This window comes from Artemia franciscana, chromosome 8, assembly GCF_032884065.1.
Source record: "Artemia franciscana chromosome 8, ASM3288406v1, whole genome shotgun sequence".
In the NCBI taxonomy this organism is placed as follows: Eukaryota; Metazoa; Arthropoda; class Branchiopoda; order Anostraca; family Artemiidae; genus Artemia; species Artemia franciscana.
In genome coordinates, this window is record NC_088870.1 from 35,809,760 (window position 1) to 35,830,808 (window position 21,049).

The 21,049-nt window shown below is 35.7% G+C and overlaps 1 protein-coding gene across 4 annotated transcripts in view; it reads left to right on the forward strand.

Annotated features, from left to right (window-relative positions):
- Positions 1-2,985: 2,985 nt before the first annotated feature.
- The window catches only part of LOC136030356 (alanine--tRNA ligase, cytoplasmic-like), a 99,232-nt gene continuing 81,168 nt past the window's right edge, over positions 2,986-21,049 (forward strand). For 2 of the 4 annotated variants that reach the window (XM_065709274.1, XM_065709277.1), the window contains exons 1-2: positions 2,986-3,139; positions 20,123-20,296. In XM_065709274.1, coding sequence (XP_065565346.1) covers positions 3,002-3,139; positions 20,123-20,296 — 312 coding nt within the window. In that variant the 5' untranslated portion in view covers positions 2,986-3,001. The remainder of the gene's footprint in view (positions 3,140-20,122; positions 20,297-21,049) is intronic. The other 2 variants (XM_065709276.1, XM_065709275.1) reach the window with 2 other exon arrangements.

A 21,049-nucleotide genomic window follows, 5' to 3' on the forward strand; every position in this document is an offset into this window, starting at 1 on the left:
AGCCCAGAATTTGAATTCCAATCAGAATACCTAGAAACTGAAAACCATCTTTTTAGAGCCGGTTCTGACATTTTAAGCATTCCAAAGAAAAATGGTGTGTTAAGACTAATCTGTCATATTAAAAAAGTGCAGCCAGGTTTATATATACGTGTGCATGTAACTCAGTCCCATTCATTTCGACTTGTGTAACTTAAACTTCATTCAGCTTAACTCCATGCAACTCAACTTCATTCAATTAAATCCTACCCAACCCCTCATTTCGACCTCAGGCATCAAAAGACATTTCTCCTTAAATGCAATGCCGGTTTCCCATTGGCTAACTAAGGCCTTTCAAACTGGTTTGCTGAAGCTTCATACGATCCATACGCTCTATAGCATAAGGCAGTTGAGCTGTTCACATTTGCATGGAAAAACCACTCAACTTACTTTATATAAACTTTGCTTCACTTAGCTCACGTAACTTTGGCTACTTAGGAAGTTGATCATTTCTGTCTAAGTGATACTTGAAAAATGGCATCAATTGAAAATATGATCATTGATTTTTTTTTTAGAAATAGGAAATAGACGTCCAATCCAAAGAACGAATATTACAAGGACAAGCATTTAAAAATATATGCATGGAAGAGTTTATCCAATCACATCACCTGCTACTATGACATTGATTGGTAGCTAGTCAATTGTTGGAGGTCAAGTTATGAAATTTCCGTCAACATTACAGAATATTATTTTAAAACAGGAGCATCAATTGACAAAAATGAAGGGTTGAAGTAGGCAACATCCATTTTTTCATAATTTAGCACAGAGACAATTTTTCCTTTCATTTATTCTTAAATGAAATCCCACAAAAAGTCTTTCAAAGAAAATAGCAAAAAATACATTTTCTAAAACCCTGAAGGAGAGCTAACATTTAGGGGGAGATATACAAAAGAAAATTTTTTTGAAATCTAGTGGGGATTCTGTTTCTTGATTAGATTTCTTGAATGAAAACGCCAACAAAAAATTTCAGTAAAAATGGGAAAGAAGCATGATAATGGTACATGATTTTGATAAAATATTAAGATAGTATTGTCGGAGGACTGAAATTCAAGCAAGAATATTCAAGAATATTTAGCGCTATTCATATCTGTATGAATTGACGAGCCTGTTAAGGCCTTTGGAACTCTGGGGGCACATATTAAATTATAACAAACGTAAATTTGACGAGACCGGACTGAAACGACGAAACTTAACAATCTCAAGGAACAACATCATTTTATTTTATTCTTTTCATATCTCGCTTTTAGATGAACAGTAGTGTTTGCTTCCTCCCTTGTCTGTGTTATCATGATGCATGTAATTGTACTCAGTTAAACTCATTTTCAGTAGCCCATGTGTGACGCACAATAAACCTTATTCATCTTTCATTTTTGGGATATAGGTTTGGGGGAGAAACGTGATGATTTGTAGCTTTCTAAAAATTTAAAAGTAAAGGGCCCACTACTGGTGAAAAAAGTCCTTTCAGGACGTCTGCTCTATTTCACAAGACGTTTTTAAACCTACTATTACGTTTTTTCAATAATTTTAAGATTCACTTCGAAAGTAATAATGGTCCGCCTCTTATTTGATCCTAGTCCCAGGCTCTTGAATCTACTACTAACCCTTGTCGAGACGAAGTGGAAAAGGGCGATGAAAATGCTTTTTCAGGGAGCAGGGGCATGGCTTCCGGCTGCCGAATTTTTTTTTTTACTGAAATGCATATAAATATATAATTTAACCGTACTTTAAATTAAATTTAACAAAAAAAGAACATAATTAAAATTCTCTGTGTTTGATCATTTTTCTACATGAACTTGATTATATACGAGCTTTTAGTTGCAAAGGACGGACTATAGCTGGATGATACTCACTGGACCAATTAAGATCTTTTAGCAGTGACAACCAGACACGTCGTTCAGAAGCTGCGTTCGGTTGCTGTGCCCGTGGTTAGCTATCCCACGTGGTGGCAGCCCTTGCAGAAATGGTTCTTGGTGACTAATTATGCCTATATTTTGAATGATAGATAATTTTCCAAAAGGGAGGACGAGTCTAGCACCGAATGAGATAAACTTAAACATTGACAAACTAAATAAAACTGAATTTCCTTCTCATATGGAACCAGTCCAATTGAATCCATAATAAATCGAATTCTAATATCCTCTCCCCACTCCAGACATGGCACCAAAAGTATCAATGTAGGTATCACATTGCAATTTTAACTGGTAATACCAGTCCCAAATCTATCTAAGGCGAATAGATTTGAACATTAACCCTAGACTTAACCTTTAAATATTTCTCCACGACCATCCAGTAGCCCGGTTGTGAGGGTAAAAACAGAGATAAAACCAGCTGGAGTAGGGTTCCAGCTATGACTAACAATGGGAGGCGTTAAATCGACAGCTAACGGTTTTTGGCCAAAGTTATTTCTTTTTCCTTTTTTCTTCCTCAAGGAAGACAATTTCACTTCTTTCTTCTTTTATTTTCCTCAATGCTCGTTGAGCTGAGCTGATGCCTTCAGATTAAATAATATTTTTTTGTTCCACGCCGCATGTCTTTCATTGGTGTAGTGTCGGGGATTATTAAAAACCAATATCTAGGTTACTACCAGCATATGCCACTACTTTTTCGATTTTTATGTCTATTTATCCAGGAAAACAGCCAGCAAAGCAAAATTTTCATCACTGCTGGAGTCAGAGTAAAACAAATTCATTCAATTTTTTTCTGAACCCTTCACTTTTATTACGCAAAAAATTTATGAAAATGTTCTTTTTTTACTTTTGAGGACTAAATAATGCATAAGAAGCTTAAGTTATGGAGCTTATAGAAATGTCAGTGTGATAGACGAAATTTGATTGTGAAAGGAATTTAAGCCGTGGCCTAAGCAAATTGGTCGAAATATCTTTTTCCTCGAAATAAGATTGATTTATATCTTAACAATTATTTAGAAACACTGTTTATGTTTTCGCAAAGATTATAACTTATAAAAATGCGGATGAGCAGTAAACATATAAGACAGAAGTTTTTAAACTACTTTATTAAAAATGGACATAAGGTAGTTCCGTCGAGCTCTGTTATACCAAATGATGATTCTTCTCTTCTTTTTACTAATGCTGGGATGAATCAGGTCAGTTTAAGCACTTCAGGCTACAGAAAATTTATTCTTAAATCCTAGCCTGATTGAGTATTGGCCACTGTGAACCTATTTTACTACCTATCTATATTATTGAGAACACAGGAGAAGAGTGTACAAAAGTCTCGTTCCTCCTCAAAAATTAAATTTCAAAAGCTATGTAGGCTAGGCCTGTTGGGAGGAACAGATTGTTGTTTACCAAATACATTTTTATGGGGTAAGAATGCTGTTGGTAAATTTGCAGAATAGAGGCTCTTCAGGAGCAGAATTGCTTGAATAAAAAAAAAAAAATGCATTTTTGGATTGCATATTTTATGCTCTTTCTTATGGTTAATAGTCATATTTGTGATAATTGATCACTAGGCCTTCACACTCCAGTTACTATGTACATATAATGTACATATGTTACTATGTACATAATATTTTTTATAAAAATAACAATGATGAAGCAACCCTTAGTGACATTATTAGTGATAAATTGTCAGACTTGTTTGAAACTGCAGACACTTCCCAGGAAGAAGAAGAAGAGATGAGCTTAGTTTCTATTGGTAAAAATTTATAATAAAATTTATAACTTATAACATATAACTATAACTTATAACATATTTATAACTTATAAAATTTATAACCTAATATTTATAACATAACTAAAATTTATGCTTTAAGAAATTTATAATAAAATTTTTTGTGATATTTACCTAGATTTATCAGCAGTCAATTGAACCAATCTTATACCAAACCATCTTCTGGACAACACTGTAGTGTTTTTTTGTGGATGGTGAACTCCTCCCTTTTAAAGAGTGGCATACAGTTTGGTTTTATAATATCAATTTTTCTCTTCTTCTTTTTGATTGTATTAAAGCTTAATCCAATAGGCAATGCATAGAACACCACCCAAAAAAATCCCTCCAGACCCTACCCCAAATACCACTAAAAATATTCAACCCCTTGGCTGGTCAAGTCAACTTTCTCAAAGCTCACTTGAGGGGTCATTGAATAATACAATGGTGGAAGTTGGGGCGTATGTCACAATACAGGATGATACTGAAAATGAATTTCAAGAGGTCCTATCAAGAAACTCAAAAAAAGGAAAAAAATTTCCCCAATCAAAAATAATACCCCTCCTCATGATCCAACATCCCCCTCACAAAACCTTGGAATTTACTTAAAAATCACTCCAGATACCCCCTTTGAGATAAAAAAGATAGCTTTCTTGAGGGTTGCAATCTTCAAAGTGTTAAAATCAATGTTTTCATTAAACATTAACTGTGATGGATCTCTGCTAATAGCCCTTCAAGATTCTAAATCAGGAGATATATTACAGAATTCAAAATCTCTTCTTAACATACCAATAAAATCTGTTCTCTGGACCCCAAGCCAAAACCCAACTAAAATAGTAGTGTATAACATCCCTCCAGAAATTCCTATTCAGGATCTAAAAGAAGGACTCTCTGACAGAACTGGTAACCCAATCCCAGTAGCTGATGTAACCCAATTGGGTAAACCAGATGCCAATGGCCAAAAGTTAAGCAAGTCTTTCTTATTCACACTAAGCAAAGAAAATAATAACCTGGATCAGATATTCCTCTTTGGACAAAGGAAACCCCACAAGCCAAAACCTATCCAATGCCAAAAATGTCTAAAACTAGGACACACAAAAAACACATGCAGTGAAACATTACATGAATGCAATTCTTGTAAAAACTCCCACCCCACTGGAATGACAAATTGTAAAAACAATCAGCCAAAATGTATCAACTGCAATGGTCCCCATGATTCTACAAATAAAACTTTATGCCCTGTATATAAAAAACGAGCACTAACACTCCAAATAGCAACAGTAAAAAACATACCTTACCCTTTCGCAACAATGGAAGCAAATGCAGCTCAATCACACCTGACCACAAACTTTATGAAACCACCCAACCCTCTCACCCACAGACCAACCATTCTACCTAAAGCATCAAGCACCCCCAATAAGACTACTTCCTCAAAGCAACCAAGCTCACATTCCTATAAGAGATTCACCCTGGACAAACCTTCGAGCCTCTACAAGTAATGATAGAAGATCAGAATGGCCACCTCTCCCAAGTAGAAATGAATAAGAAGTATTAACAGGAATTAATCAAATTATCAACAAAAAGCCAGATGAAAATCCAAATGAATTAACACCTAACATGTGCCTATTTATACTAAATTCTAATGCAGTACAGTCAATGAACCTAAAACAACCACAAAAATCAAAAATAATAAGCGAATTGGCAAAATTGTACCTGCCCTATCACATGCATATCCAAGCAAAATAAGATCTTGCTCTGCTCCTAGCAAAGCTAAACATTGATACACAGCAAAATGAAAATTAAAACAACAAAGCAGCATATTTCAATACTCCAGTGGAATGTAAGATCACTTTCAGAAAATAAGTTAAATGAACTTTTATCTTTTATGAATAATAATTCCATTGATATTGCTTGCCTTCAAGAAACCCATTTGACTAATAACCAACAAACAAAGTTTCCAGGATATACTATCCTGAGAAAGGATAGGTCTTCACAGAGAAAAGGAGGTGGTGTAGCTATAATTTTAAATAATAATATTAAATTTTGCAGTATTAATTTCCCAGATTTTTCAAATGATGTTGATGTTATTGGTATCAATGTCTGGATAAATAATACAAAAACATACATATTGTCTTTATAACCCTAATGGCCACACTACAGATGCCATGGACTTTTTCACTTATATTACTAATTCTAATATGCTGAAAAACATAATCATCTGTGGGGGTTTTAATGCCCACACTCTTCTGTGGGGGGATAAGCCAGCAAATAAAGCTGGTAAGCTTATTGAAAGATTGATTTCAAATAATGCCGATTTAGCAATTGCTACCCCTCCTAATCTAAACACATATTTTAACCCCAAAAGTGCCAAATTCTCAACTATTGACTTACAAATTGTTTCAATAAATATACTAAATAAAATTTATATTAAGAAAATTGAAAATCTATGCACTGACCATTTTGCAATAGTATCTTCTTTAAATGAACCAGCCAATATTCTCCCACATATCCCTAAATATGTCAACACCAAAGCAAATTGGACCATGTTTAGAAATAAGTTTAAATGAAGAAATCCTAAGTTTAACCCAGAAATCTCATACCTCAGTTGTAACTGCTGACATGTATGCTGAAGCTATGACATCAATATTAACAAATGCAGCTAATCAAGCTATCTCCAGAACTTCACCTAGGAAATCCATCCCTAAAGACACCCCTAAAGCATGGTGGACAAAAGATTGCCAAATTATGTGGAGAATAAAAAAATGCAACTAGGAGAACATACCTAAAAAAACCATCCCCTGTCACGTATTTAAGTAAATTACAAGCAAAGGCTAACCTCAAGAGAACAATAACTAATGCTAAATATAATTATTGGAATAATTTTGCAAATAATCTTTCCAGAGAAACATCTGAGCCAAGAATACATAGATTTATAAGCAAAATCTGTGGGAAAAAAACATCCCCCAACCCTCTTATGTATGAACTAATACACGAGAATTCCAACTATGATAATGACATTGATAAGACAAAATTATTTGCCTCCCTTTTCTCAAAAAAGCTAACATCAAAAAACAAAAATATCACCACTCAAATCATGACAAATCCTATTTACCAGCCCCAACCAGGTTCAGAGTATATAAACCATCCCTTCTCAATACATGAATTGAATAATGAATACAGCATATCAAGGCCAATACTGCAAGTAGCTATGATAATATACACCCTATATGGATAAAGAATCTTACCCCTTTGTACAAACAGGAGCTCCTAAATTGCTATAATCATGCATGGGCTACATCCACATTCCCTAATAACTGGAAATGTTCATCTCTCATACCAATTTTAGAGAAAAACAAACCTAAACATGACCCTGAGTCATATAGACCCATAATGATTACCCCAGTGCTGGGAAAATTAATGGAGAAAATGATTTACCATCAGCTGCTATGGTTTGTTGAGAAGAATAATCTGATACCTCATACTCAAACTGGCTTCAGGAAACATCACTCATCAACAGATGCTTTCATAGTGTTAACAAATGCAATAAATGAATCCCTATCAAAAAAATAATGTCTTAACTGCTGCATTCCTAGATTTGAAGGAGCATATGATAATGTTGACCACCAGATTCTCTTAGTTAAACTTACAAACCTTGGACTACCCGCCAAACTTGTATCCTTCATAAAATCCTTCATAGAAAACCGAAGTTTCATTGTTTGTGTATGTTCAGCCTCTTCACCCAAAACTCCAATAACCAAAGGCCTTCCACAGGGTGCAGTCCTGAGCTGCCTCCTATTTTCACTATTTCTGTGGGACATGAACCTCCCACATACCAATCTACAGTACGCTGACGATCTGGTATTACGGGCAACTGGCAATACCTTCGAGATTGTGCATTCAAAGTTGCAAAATGCACTTTTCCAATTTGAAAAGTTCTCCCAAAAGTCCATTTTACCTACTGCACCCACAAAGTCAAAAATTATCCAATTCCACCATAAGCGAAATCATTATAATGCAAGGCTAACATTAAATGGAATACTTATCCCAGAGGACAATCATATTAATTATCTAGGGCTCATACTTGACCAAAAACTAAACTTCCACCTCCTCATCACAAACACAATAAAAAAGTGCTATAGAAAAATAAGAATAATTAAAAGGCTACTAGCCACACCTTGGGGCTGTAATGGTGCTTGTGCTAAGACCCACATGCAAAAAATCGAAACGACGCAAAATGATGTAATTCGTCTTATATTTGGTCTTAGGAAACCAACAAAAACTAAGTTTCTGCTTACTGAGAGTCGACTATCACCAATAAATGAAAGAAGAAGATCTCTACTAATTAATTACCTTACAAAAATTGAAGCCAATGATTCTCATACCCTGCATAACTGGTTAAGAAATCCATCTGTGTTTAGAGGCGTTGCAAATGAATATGCAAATATCCAGAAGAAGTTCCCAGTGCCAGTAAAATCTATTGCACCCACATTCCCCCAAACCCCCCTTGGAGTTGGTCAACCCCCATAATAAAGACTGACTTCTCAAAGTGGACCAAAGAACTCACCCCCATTTCTTTTATTCAGAAAAAATTTGCCGAGCTAAATAATGTTGCTTATAAAAACTATTTCCAAATTTTTGTAGATGGGTCCAAAATGAATGAGAAAGTGGCAAGCGGAGCATTCTTCCCAACCCATAATATTGCTTTAGGAGAGAGATTACACGATAATTCATCTGTAATGTCTGCCGAGCTAAATGCCATAATCATGGCATTAGATTTCCTCATGGTTAATGAATATATGAGTGTTAATATTAAAAATATTATAATATATTCTGACTCTTTGTCAAGCTTTGAGCTTCTTTTGTCAGCTTCTCAAAATAAGATGGATATTGACACATTTCTTTGTCTTAGGATTATTGATATTTTTGCTTCAAAAGGTATTTTAACTCATATCCAGTATATTCCAAGCCACTCGGGTATAATAGGTAACCATAAGGCAGATGAAATAGCAAAAAATGCTTTAAATATTGACCAGCCAAGTGGGAGACCAATCCCCATTAGAGATATTTACCACTGGAGACTTACAGAGGTACTGCTAAATAATAAGAATCCTACCCTATCACCTTTCCCAAGTAAGCACCTTTCCAAGATTTATCATAGAATTCGGTCAGGTTCAAATGGGCTAAATTTTCAGGCATTTTCATATCAGATCCCTAATTCAAGTGGCGAAGTTCCCTCGTCCCCCCTTTGCAGGGCATGTAATCCTAAGAATGAAACAATAGATCACTGCCTATTTGAATGCATTATGCTGACGTCTGCACAGTATACCCTGCAATGTAAAATGCTAGAATGATTCAAACACCACAAAATTCCACTAACAGCCAAGAGTCTTGCTGACCATACTCTCTCGCAGAGCACAGAGTTCAATATATATTCTCTTATAATTCAACTGCTGGTATCAAAAGATATACTTCAAGAAATCTGAGCAGATACAAATCATATAAGACAAACCAGCTCCATAGCTCTGTCGATCCCACAGAGTGAGCCAAAAGGAAAAGGGCTAAATAGTATCGACTGAAAAGCCCGCCTGCTGAATAAGAAGAAGAAATAAAAGCAAAAGTGACCTGAAATTGGATGTTGAAGAAGAATTGCAGATATCCATTGATCTCAGCATAGCCATCACCAATATAGATCAGCTACCAAACAAAACCAATGAACTCAGGTCAGCAATTTATAATAAAGATTATGATTTGATCTTCCTTACCAAAATGTGTCCAAATAATAGGTGGAACCAACTAACTGACCAACATGTTAAAATCCCAGGATACCAGATAATATCCAATCTTTCAAGCCCTGATTGCCATAGAGGTATTATAGCCCTTGTTAAAGCTTCGTATTTCATCAAACCTATGCAATTATCACTTCAATTTAAAAACCTCAAAACAGTATGGTTTAATCTTTGTGAAGTTGAGAACTTGCACAATGTTCTAATCAGGGTGGGATGCATCTATAGACGCCCCTCATCACCGTCAATGTTGGAATCCAAGTGGGCACTTGCCTGTGTCTTCAAAAAAGCAACCACCAACTTCAGAGGAAATTTACTCATTGCTGGAGACTTTAACTTCCCTGATATAGCCTAGAGTGATGGATTCCCATATACAATGTCACCATCAAATTGCCTGCAAGAGGAGTTTTCCCCTTTCATTCAATGCGTCCACAATCTCTCCCTAAACCAAGTTGTAGACCAGCCAACGCGGTATTGTTTGCACCAGAAACCATCACTCCTCAACTTAGTTTTTGTGAAAAACCCAGAACTAGTCCAGAAATTCAACTACATGCCACCAGTTAGAAAGAGTGACCACCTACTGCAAGAAATCTAGACATCAATCAAGAAAATAACCAACAGACTTGTCAAGAAAACATTTGTTGACTACAGATCCATTAGAGCCAATTTATCTAATGTTAATTGGGACAATACCCTTGAAGGAAGACAAATGGAACATCTTCAAAACCCTTCTTCTCAATGCAGAGAAACAGCACACATCAGTTAAGATGGTCCCCAAACCTAAAATCCTACCATACATGACCAGGGAAATCAGGAAAGAGAGGAACTGAAAATCCCACTATGGGAAGAAGTACAAAAAGATAGGGGACAAAGCCAACTATACTAAGTTTGCTACTGCATGTAACAAACTGCACTGACTGACTAAGCAATTGCACCTGGACTTTGAGTCCAAACTCACAGATAACTGCAAAAACAACCCCAAGAAATTCTGGAACTACATCTCAAGCAAAGATCATAACCGCCACAACATCAAACGTCTTATGAGGGAAGACAATAGTGTAGCAACCGATCTAAGAGAAATTGCTGAGTTGTTTAACCAACAGTTTGCCTCCATCTTTACATCTGAATCAGATGGCCAACTACCACCAGTGCCTTTATCCAACACCACTGGTCAAATGAACAAAATAATCATAGACAAAGCTGCCATACTAAAGCAACTTTCAAACCTTGATGCCAACAAATCTGCTGGACCAGACAACATCCATCCAAGGTTACTGAAAGAAGTTGCAAGTATCATCACTGCACCCCTTACAAACATCTTCCAATCTTTGCTTAACTCTGGCACTATTGGAAAGAGGCATATGTGGCCCTCATTTTCAAGAAAGGGGGCAAATCCAGAGCAGAGAATTACAGACCAATCAGCCTAATGTCTATTGTTGCTAAGCTTCTTGAGAAAATCATGAATGATGCAATCCATGACCATCTTACTACCCACATGATACTTTCTAATAACCAACATGGATTTTGTCACAATAAGTTGGTGGAAACCAATCTACTTGAAACTTATAATATCATCACCAAGCTCCTCAACGCTGGTATACCTGTTGATCTGATTCTCCTTGATCTAGCCAAAGCGGTTGACAAGGTCCCCCAGAGAAGGCTCGATTGGCTCATGTGTTTTCTCACTAAATGCACACAAAGGGTCAGACTGTTTGGATCAGGTGGTCAGAAGATATACTCCAAACCTTGCAATATCATCAGTGGTGTCCCACAAGGTACAGTCCTTGGCCCAACCCTCTTCTTGATTTACATAAATGATTTAGTCACTAGGGTCAGCAACGATATCACACTATTTGCCAATGATTCTAAGCTTTTCAGTCCAGCACACAGCACAAGCCTCCAAGCCAATCTTGACTATATCAACAAGTGGGCTGAAGAGTGGCTACTGTCATTAAACATCAGCAAACGCTGCGTCTTGCACTTTGGACCAAAGAATGAAAACGCAGTATACTCAATGTGGGATACTGAGAAGTGAACAAGGATTGATCTTCAAACCCACAATGAAGAAAGGGACTTAGGTGTACTCATTGATAATCAGCTCAAGTTTCACTCCCACATAAGGAATGTGGTTTCTAAATCTAATACAGGACTTGGTCTACTCAAGAGATCTATTACAAGCAGATCACCCAAAGTCTTTCTTAAACTTTATAAGGTCATCATAAGACTGAACCTTGACTTTGGAAACTGCATAGCCGCTCCCCAATATAAAGGCAAAAAACAAGACTTCTTGAGGGCGTGCAGAGGCGTGCCACCGAGGTTATAAATGGGCTGAAAGACCTCCCCTACAATGAAAGACTAAAGAACTCAAATTACCCACTCTGGTGTATCACCGCAGACGAGGTGACATACTGCTTACCCATAAATTCTCTAATGACACATCTAGTCTCCTCAACCTGAATATGTCCTACCAATCCCATACAAGAGGCCATTCAAAGAAACTTCCTAAATGCCATGTGAACACTAGAATGCATCAAAACTTCTTTTCCAAAAGGATTGTCAACAGCTGGAATTCCCTCTCTGAGTCTACAGTGTCAACAACCTCACCTATAACTTTCAAGAAGTCACTGGATAGTGAGTGGTCATGCAGGAACAGGAAATACTGCTGGCAAGATCCAGATCAGTGACAGATGTCAAGCATCTGAAGTGCGCATTAAGGTCAATAGGCATCATTTGAATAGAATGGGATAACTTAACCCTTACGGCCCCTGAGGCAAGTGCTGCAAGTTATATGAGTTGAATATTGGGTAAACTTTTATAGTAACAGGATATTCAGACAGCTAAGAAATAAACATAGGCTACCTCTGGAATCAGAACTTCATCCTGAAACCAAATATGACATCTTTTTTTGTACAGAAACTTTAGATGATACCTTTTCTCTTATCCTAGATATGGCTTAGGCTATATGTCTGTGCTAGCATCAATATTGTTAAAGCAGTTTATTCATAAATTGAATTTACAGTGGCAAAATTGAAAATCAATAAATACATAGGAAATAAATATCATTGCCTATATGTTTAGGTAAGGCTAAGAAAGATTATTAATAGAAATATACATTTTATTTGGATTTAGGATAAAATTCAGATCCTAGAGGCAAGTTTGTTTCCTTACTATCTGAATATTCTGTTAATATAAAGATTTACCACCTACTGTTTATACTCAAATTTGGCTATTATGGAAAAGTAGCATGTTTGATCCTGAGTCTCCAAAAAGGCAAAGAATATTGAGCTAAAGCTTTTAGTAAGGGGGATATCAAACAAAATCAAAGCACCCTGTATGCAGAAAGGTTTTCAAAAAGATACAACAGTAATATCTAAGGAACAGCTAAGGGTATTAAGTTGAAACTTTAAAGACATGTTGAAAACAGAAGTTAGGGCAGTTGTCTTAACTTCCTTTTAGATTATCTGCTTAACACAGATAGAGATCTTGTCAGAATTCAGAATACCTTTCTTGTTTGTAATCTTATAACTCTCAAAAGTTAGAAAAGACATAGTAGCTCTGCAATACCTTTTCAGAGTATATTTTTAGTATAATTCCTGAGATTTTTATTCCTCTAACTCAACTGCTTTCTGTGACAACAAGAATTTCTTAAACAAGAATTTTACAGTTACTAATGGTAGTTTATTGAAGTAAGCTGATTAGAAAAGGGAGACATGGTGAAATTTCAAATAACTTGCTTTTTAGTAAGTATTTCTATAATTTTCTTGTATTTGTACACTTTTCAAATACATTAATGATGCCCCAAGAAATGTTACAATAAATTTAGCCTGTATGCTGATGACTTGAAACTTATTGGTTTTGTTGACACAGAGCAAGGTGTAGCCTCAATAAAGTTAGATCTAGACAGCTTTTACAAATGAGCCAATATATGGAGGCTTGAATTTAATATTGAAAAGTTCAATGTTCTCCCTTGGGGAAAAAATAATCTGCAATGGCGATGCTCAGTATTATTAAATGCCAGTGAGATACAACTGCTTTCCAGAGTATCTCTGATTGAGATTTGTGGGTTGGTATAGATGACAAATTTCATTGCAATTTTCATTTCTATGGTTGTAAAGGGGAGAATTCTTGGTTCCTGTCTCCACATGATATTTGTATTTTCATTAACAATGCTCAGCAGCACATTTTTCATTTTCATTTTCCCCCGACATGTCTTCTACCTCCAAATGGCTAATCACACTGATTGAGTTCATGCCTTATTTGAGTATAGTTTTTGTAAAGATGTTTAGTTGGGTTTGATTGTGTTGCAATGTGGTGACTGTTTCCAAATGGGGGTTGTGATTCTATATTAATGAGTGACTCAGAATCATTTATCAAAACAAGGTCAAGGAGTGAAGGATTTTGTCCTTCTCTAAATCTTATCAGAAATGTTACCACCTGGAATAGCAAGTATATGTATCCCTGTGTGGCTGTATCCCTCAGCCCACTCAATTACAGGTAAGTTAAAATTGCCAAGTCTGAATAAATTCTTATGTTTTTGGGCAACACTATTTATAGACCAATGAATAGCCAAGAGTGACTGCTCCACACGTTTTGAAGTAGGGCTCCTGTAAAAACAACCAAGTGCAATGGGATCCCCAGGTAGGCTAATATTTATCCAAATTTGTTCTACCTATTGCTTGCAATCTAGCTTAATATCACTTATGCCTACCTGGATCTTATCTTGTACATATATGGCTATTCCCCTACTGCCATCCATGGAAAAGTTTGTCATCAACTGCTATCTGGGTTTCAGTCAGGGGCCGGAAGGCTTGCCTTGGTTTAATTTCAGAAAACGCATAAATATTGCCCTCATTATCCTTGAATTTTGAAGTTAAGCAGTTGACATTACTAAAAACAACACTAAGTCCAGCAATGATCTTGCAATGGCTGTCGCCAGCATCAATACTAAGTCTGTTGGAAAAAACTGAAGTCTCTTAGTTTGCCTCACTACTATTATTAGTTGTAAAAACTATACTTTTTAAAATCACTACCATCTAAGGGACTACTTACATTGGTTAAATGAATAAATACATCTTATAATTAGTAAAACTTAATTTGAACATGCAAATAAAACTAAAAAAAAATTCTACAAACAAGGGTCTGGCTACTGCCTGTTTCCTTTACTGTTTAAGTCTAAACTCTACTGCACACTGACACTTTACTGAAAACGAATATAATACAAATGTTTATTTTGTACTTACAACACTGAAAATGAAAATAAAAATTACAATGAAGTATAATCTTGAACTGCTGAGTTCTCAGAAATCAACATCATTATATACCAAATATTCAATTTAATTGTATTAGTTTTTTTAAGGACTGTTCAAGATGTATAGTTTTCATTAAAATAGAGATGACTATTCATGCACCAGCTATGGTGCATGAATAGATTGAAGTAATAGAGGAATGTATTGTTAGGGCTATATATAGGACCCTGAGGGGGGTAGGGTGTACTGTCATAGTAGCAGCTATTATAGGGAAAAGAGGCGTAAAATATATTAAATGTTAAGTTTTATTTCACTAAGATGTTTCAGTTGGCCTGTGGAAAATTCATTGTAAAAAGTTATTTATTTATAAAAATGTGAATTAAAATGGTGCACACCTAGAGAATCTGTTCAGTCCAGTGTGTCTATATTATGAAATGTATCTTGTGATATAACATGCATCCTTTGTTAACTGGTATTTCACTTTTTTGACCTGATAAAATAAATTCTTGTCTGAGTGATTTATTGCAATATTGGGTTTATTTGAAATATTTGAGATTCAGTTGCAAAGGTAAAATGCTCGTTTAGGGGCTTTTAGTTATCTTTGAAAATAGTTGATGTAGTTGAATAAAATCTCAAGAATAGATCCAGAGCATTAGATCATCTCCTAAGAAGACATTTGAAGGACCTAACTCTGTTTCTTCTCCCTTCAAAGGTCACTGACCTTTGATGGCCTTTAGTAATATTTGTGTTATAAAAATGAAACCTTGTAAAATAGATCCTCTGCCCAACTGATGCCCAAGAAAAGCGTTTTGATGGTCATACCTTTGCTCAATCCCAGTTTATAACGTTTTAGAAATATGTAAATCTATCTCTCAAATTAAGGAAAAAATCCTTGATATGGATTAAAACTCTACTGAACTAACAGGAATCATGTTTTCAAAATTTAAAGCCAATGAAAAAGCGATTGGAAGCTAAAATTAAGGTATTTCTTCTGTCAGAATTCAGAATACCTGTCAGAATTCAGAATACCTTTCTTGTTTGTAATCTTATAACTCTCAAAAGTTAGAAAAGACATAGTAGCTCTGCAATACCTTCTCAGAGTATATTTTTAGTATAATTCCTTAGTATATTGTTCCTGAGATTTTTATTCCTCTAACTCAACTGCTTTCTGTGACAACAAGAATTTCTTAAACAAGAATTTTACAGTTACTAATGGTAGTTTATTGAAGTAAGCTGATTAGAAAAGGGAGACATGGTCAAATTTCAAATAACTTTCTTTTTAGTAATTATTTCTATAATTTTCACTAGCTTGTCTTATAGGGTAGTTTTGTTTTCCATGAAATTTTGGTAACAACCACTTTTTTCTGGTTTGCAAAGGTTTTCTGGTTTCTGGTGAATAACCTACATAGGTCATGATCATATAATGTATTCATACTAGGAAATTCTAAAGAAAAGCTGCTACCAGTTGGATAGAGACAATACACCAAAGCAAAGACCTCAGTGGAAATAGATAACATACAATATTACACAGTAAAATACACTTGAAACACCAAGAGACAACCAAGTCATTTTCCATTTGGAAAAAAAAAATCATCATGAAGAAGAAAAAAAAATGTCAATTAATTGCAAGAAGTTTGAAAATTAAGAAGATGCCTAAACATTTGCAGTTGATAAATGCTGAGGCAAGATTAGCTGCTGTGAAGAATAGGATAGTAATGAAGGGTATTTGCATGATAAAGACAGGGTAAGCAGATATACATGGAGTCCAATGGTATTCTGAGTAAGTTAAAATCTGGTTTTGTTTAGTAATTCTATACCATGATAATAGGCCTGTATCTGTATATAGGTTAGCCTTAAGGTAAATCTTAGGAAGAAAAAATGTTGCCATAACTGCTGTATCATAGAAAGATTGAATAAAGTACAAAGGATATTTGTTGGTGTTCTTCAACACTGAGCAACAGTAGTCTATGAACAATGTGGCAATGCATAATCATTATATGGAAAGTATCATATCAGGTGAAAGGTAGCACTTTAAGTGGTTCATCATAGCTGAATGCCAAGGGGCAGGATGTAATATTCTGACCATTTATTTCATTGTAAGCTAGGTCTCACTTAGAACAAATAAATATTATGATTATTATTACATATTCAAAAACACTAAACAACAAGGAATTACAGTTTACTGGAAAAAAAATACGTTTGAAAGGTTGTCACCTTTTTTACTTTCATAAGCAAAAACTATCAAAGCCTTAATGAAGAAAATGTCAGAATATGTCAATTTAACTGACAATCCATGGTCATTTGTTTATTTGTTTTTTTCAGTGAAGTACAAATTGTTTTCTGGTCTTGGGAAGGCATAGGATTTGCCAGCCCTACTCATTTTAATTTTTGCTTGTTTTGAGTTTGACTTGGCTATTTACTGTAATTTCTGTTCATTTTGAGTTTCATTTGTTCATTGATAGTGATTTTTGGTAGTTTTACGCTTGGAAGATTATTTGACTTAATTTTTGCTCATTCTTGGCTTAATGAAGCTATTTACTTTTCTTTGAAAAAATTGTCTTATGAAAAAAGTTTTTAAAATTAATTAAGAGTATAAAACAATCGGAGGGAAAGTAGCCCCCTCCCCCCAAACGTTTTTTTCAATTGTATTCTTTAAAGTTTTTAGATAGCCATTTTGTCCAAAATAGCACAAAGGGCAAATACCTATACCTTCTGGGCTGAAAAACCCCAATGCCCCTAGGGCAAGGGCTGTATGTAATGCAAGTTACCCATTGTTGACATATAAGGTTTTTGTGAAAAAGGTGGTCATATTAAATCGAAAGGAGGTTCATTAGATTTGAAATTGAAAGTTCCGGACCCCTTTTCAAAAGTCAAAAGTGATCGGAGGGCAACCCCCCCTCTCCCCCTTTCTCCCAAATGCTTCTGATCAAAATTTTAAGACATCTTTTTTTTTCAGTTGGAAGTTCAAATAACTATGGTTCTGTGTTTGAAAATTCCCCCCAGTCCTCAGGGCAAGGGCCTATTGTTAGCATATAAGGTTTTTATGGAAAGGGTGTTTGTGTAAACTTGGATGGGACTCGTTCGACAATAATCGAAACTTCTAGTGCCCTTTGTAAGAGTCAAAGGTGATCAGAGGGTAACCAGCCCCCCCCCCTAAGGCAATTTTTTCTTTAATGCCTATCAGCATTTTGAGATAGCCATTTTGTTCAAAATAATCGAAAAGTCAAATAACTCAGGGGTTGAAAAATCCCCCAGCCCCTAGCGGAAGGGCTGTGACTTATGCCAGTTGCCCATTGTTAACATATTGGAGGATTTTTGTTGATGGTTTATATCAACTTGGGGGGGGGGCTATTCAATCGAAAATTGGCAACTCTAGTTGCTTTTTAAGTTGCCTTTTTAAGAGCCAACAGTTAAAGGGTACCCTCCTCCCGTGCAAATCAATTCCCCAAACACATCAAATAAGAAATTTTGAGATTGCCATTTTGTTCAGCATAGTTAAAAATTGTAGTAACTATATTTTGGACTATCCACCCATCCCCCCTCACAGCCTTTCGGGAAAGGTTGTAAGTTATGTAATTCGCCCCTTGTTTACATGCAGTATTTGCTATTGAGAAAGGTCGTCATGTTTAAATTTAGTATTCAACGAGACAAAAGAGCATCCAGGTAAACCCTTCAGAGAATTTTGAGGGGCGTATTCAATTAATCAAAGCACATTATGCCTATATAGGTTGTTAAAAGGGTGTAACTCAGGAACAACTGAGTTGATTAATTTGGAACTTTCAAGGAATTGTAACTATTTATGGTGTCTAAAAACTAAACAAATAAATTAAATTATTGCTATCAGAGAATAGGCAAACCACTAGTTGAAATTCATAAATAATCAATATAAAACGCCAACTTAATACTTGGTCTTATAAGTAGAATTTCTCACATGATTAGCAAGACCTTTGATCAGATCAAACTTTAGATTGCATGATGGTTTGGTGGCTACTACAGCGCAGTGGTGGTGATGTAACTCTGTATTGGAAACATAGAATCTCAGATTCTGTATTTTGACTATATTTTTGTTCGCTTTAATTCATTATGTTGCTCTTTACTTCATAATGCTATTACCACAATCAATTCAGATATCCATTCTTTGATTAACAACTCTTCTTGACTAAAAAGCTCCTTTTTCGGCTCTGTGGCAGGTGGGATCAAATTCTGGGCCCTATGGTTGCAGAAGTATCTCCAACCTAGTAAAAGCAAACAACAACCCATAATAAGCAAAGATCGCAAAAACATTAGAGTGAATCTTCAAATGTAAAAGAGTTGCCATTTGGCACTGCAGGTGTAGTAAAAACTATCCATGTTAAACCTAAAAGTAAAACGTAATGGCTAGCACAAATTTACGAGAATTTTCAAAAAGAGATTCAACTCTGTCTAAAACAATTGCGGGTCAAAACAATGGCAGATGATAGATCTACTATCCTATTGTCATTAATTTTTAATTTATATTTTCAAGCAGAACTGTTGTAGGTTGTGTGAAAATCAATCATGGTTGTGGTAAAACCAAGCACAGGATGATAAACGAATTAAAAACCAAGGTTATTCGCTGCTTGCGGATGCTACAGGATATAACTAAGCCTGACTTGAAACTTAACGGAGATAAAATTCAGTAGACTAAAGTGTTCCCCTACCTTGACAGTCTACTCACCAATGACGATAGCCATTCGAAACATATAAAAAGGTGGCTTACCTTCGCGAGTTCCATATGCTCATATGGCGGAGCAACGATTTGTCTCTACGACTTCAGACACAACTTTTTGATGCTTCGATTATCCCTATCACAGTCACAGTATACTCATGTGCAGCACGGGCGTTGAAGGTAGATAAACGTCGAACTCCTTGGGCACCTACAAATCCAATCAACAATCATCACTAAGATCCAATTCCAATAACTTCGGTGGCTCGATCATGTCAAACGGATGAGTCAGTTATGTCTCCCGAAAATCGACTTTGAGACCAAATTCACGGTTCTCATCCTCGTTGTCGTCCCCCCAAGAAGTAGAAGGAAAAATTTTCCGCCTCATCGCCTTTCCAACCTTCTTCGTTTATCAGAAGACTGTGAGGTATACAGAAGGCGTGTCCACGCTGTTACGAAGAAAGAGGCCCCAAGACTGCCTTCAAGGGCAGATGGGAATTATGTCAAGTAAGTCAAAAACCAAGGAAGAAAAAATCCTTGTTGCCTGATTTGTTTCTGCTGAATCCTTTCCAAAATTGTGTGATTAGAGTGTATTGTAGCTATTCACTTACCTTCTATTATTGTTTTAAAAGAAATATAAATGCACATTGGCAATCTTACTAATTAGTTAGCATATTTATTTATTGTGAATTCTCTTGTTTTAGTTCAAAAACATTTTTCTTGGTTTCAGCCAAGAGAAGTATGCACAAGTAGTCAACAGTCAAAAGTGCATACGAGTTGGTGGAAAACATAATGACTTATCAGATGTTGGCAAAGATGGAACACATCATACATTTTTTGAAATGCTTGGAAATTGGTCATTTTCAAGTTACTTTAAGGTAAATTATCATGTCTTATGAATTCTGCACACAGGTGTGTAAAACCGAAGCTTTTGGGGTGTTTCAGAAGGGTATTTGAGGGCGTAGACACGTGCATTTATGGCCCAATTATGTTAAGAATCATGAGTGATTCCAACCGGTCCCCCCCCTAATATGTGAAGGTGTGACTGCACATATGAATAGTTATAACTAATGAAGCTGATTGAGTACTGAAACTCCCAAATGCACAGATGATTATTTAAGGGGATTGTAGGATTGAGGAAGCCTCAGTCAGCTGAAGGCTGCAGAGGATTTGCAAAAAGTTTGTTCCTTTTAGGAAGACTTTGCAAAAAGAGGCAAATATGTATGCTCGACAGTGTAATTTTGAAGATGATTCAGAACCCTAGGTCTACAGGAGTCGTGAAGTTTTTCCTGAGAAAGAAGTGACCTATACTTCAGAGGGAGCTCATCCAGATCCAGTTGTATAATAATTATTATGTATCTGGGCATAGAAATTCGGGTAGTTCTCTATCTCAGGTGCTTTTTCAGACACAAATTTATTGTTTAACATAATTGCGTCTAACAATTCTCGCTGTAAGAGGCTCATCTTCAAACAGAGATCATATCCAGATATATAATGATTAGATATATAATAGTTACCGCATTTTGGGGTCTGGGAATGCTCTCTAGGCTATTTGAGTTGAAGCCTTTTTTTAAAACCTCATTATATATCCTAACCATAAAGTTTTGATTATGTGTAACTGCCTCTGAGTA